We start from the raw sequence: 1,666 nt of genomic DNA on the forward strand, positions 1-1,666 counted from the left end.
TACTCACCAGTGTTCAGCAGACACTCTGACTTCATCAGGTCTTTGTCAACAACACGGCAGTTTAATGTTTTTTCTGAGAGACACAGGTCCGTCTCAACTGTCTGAACTCTACTGCGACACTTGTAAACCTTTAGATACGTTTAAGGAAGGTGATGCAGAAATGTTGTCTTTCCAGTCTCGCTCCACCTCTGACTGCAGCTCTGATGGTGAGGTTTGTTCTTCCTCATATTTAGACCTGATTTTAAACACATTTTTTCCTTGACATAGCATGAATAGAAGCTAACCTGTGATCTAGTTACATGTTTTTTAGTGGAAGCACTGAGCAGTGTAGGCACAATGTGAAAAGCGGAAGAGTAATGCCGGGTTCAGACTACATGATATCAGCCCGATTATAGCCCAATGTGGTGTCGTACGGTGTCTCAACTCTGCCACTATTGTTTTATTTGATCCTTTATATCCTCCATTATGAAGAAAGAACATTGTTTGCTAGTTTGATGCTAATGGCAGTACTCAGCGGGTTGATAAAGTGCCTCTGCTGTTTCCTTTTTACTCTGTGTGCTAACGTCCCTACAGGAAATATCTAAAAGGCTGGGCTGTTGTTGTCCTACAGTTTCCATGGCAACAGATCGCTCTGTGTTCCTATTGGTCAAAGTGACGGCTGTGACAGGAGAAGAAAATCAAACATGCTAGACGTTCTGTGGGGACGTCGTCTACTATGACACACTACACAAGATAAAGCAATGGATTATTGTGTACGACACTCATAGTCTCAGCTGAGAGAATCCCTTCATTTTCTAAAAAAGGCTTTTATTGTGAAACATTTGCAGGAACTTCCTGTGGAAGATTTAGTGCGCTACTTCAAATGTAGCTCCGCCCATCTGGTGACGCTTTTTACCTTGCTACAGTAACATTTCAGCTGAGACATGAACAGACACAGTGACTGATATAATACCAATAATAATAAAGATAGGACAAGAATAATCCGATGACATCACACAGCATGAAAGACGCCCAGGTATGATTGGTCGTGGACCAACATGTAGTCTGTCATGTCTGTCAGCCAAGTCACGGCACGACTTTATGACTCCACAGTCACCTAATGTGACATAATGACTGTTGGAACAGACAAAACTGTTGTGTAGTGTGAACCCGGCATAAGAATACTCAATACTACTGGCAGCTCAAACAACTTCCTGGGCGATTCTAATAAGGCATCATCAAGGTGTGTCAGTGTTTGGTTAACAGTACAGTGACTCCATGCTGGTTGTTCCTTTGTGCTGTGATCCATCCAGTGGTCGCTCTGTGCCATAACACCAGGAAGTGACAGTATAATGGAGACTTGTCAGCTGTCAGTGATTAAACAACTTCGACCAAAGTCATTTCAACTTTTGAAGGAATAGTTAAACCACAACAAAAACCACAGCTTGTTGTTTTCTTGGTGCATCAGCGGTGGATTTTAATGTAGTAAACCTGATCACGTGGCCTCTGACTGAGTGTGGTGTTTGTGTTGTGTTTGTGTTGCAGGGAGGAGAAAGCAGAAGGCAGCCAAAGAGAGGGCAGGCCTGGCAAAGGTGAGCACCAACACGACACTGTGCCGTAACACTTCCTGAAATCAGCTGTCAGTCAGTTCACAACAAATCAGTGTGTGTTATGGTAAGGGGAAAAA

General features: G+C 43.2%; 2 protein-coding genes across 3 annotated transcripts in view; one reads left to right on the top strand and one right to left on the bottom strand.

Moving 5' to 3' along the window:
• The window catches only part of LOC126389824 (E3 ubiquitin-protein ligase TRIM21-like), an 18,436-nt gene extending 16,922 nt beyond the window's left edge, over nucleotides 1-1,514 (bottom strand). Inside the window, exon 1 of the mRNA XM_050043751.1 lies at nucleotides 8-1,514. The gene's annotated coding sequence lies outside the window, so the exon portion shown is untranslated. The remainder of the gene's footprint in view (nucleotides 1-7) is intronic.
• Nucleotides 1-1,666, top strand: part of tomm20b (translocase of outer mitochondrial membrane 20b) — a 22,286-nt gene that overhangs the window by 17,178 nt on the left and 3,442 nt on the right. The window contains exon 2 of one of the 2 annotated variants that reach the window (XM_050043833.1): nucleotides 1,525-1,571. The exons of the other annotated variant lie outside the window; for it this stretch is intronic. Within the exon in view, the coding sequence (XP_049899790.1) occupies nucleotides 1,525-1,571 (47 nt within the window). The remainder of the gene's footprint in view (nucleotides 1-1,524; nucleotides 1,572-1,666) is intronic. 2 annotated transcript variants of the gene reach the window in all.

This window comes from Epinephelus moara, chromosome 5 (genome assembly GCF_006386435.1).
Source record: "Epinephelus moara isolate mb chromosome 5, YSFRI_EMoa_1.0, whole genome shotgun sequence".
In the NCBI taxonomy this organism is placed as follows: domain Eukaryota; kingdom Metazoa; phylum Chordata; class Actinopteri; order Perciformes; family Serranidae; genus Epinephelus; species Epinephelus moara.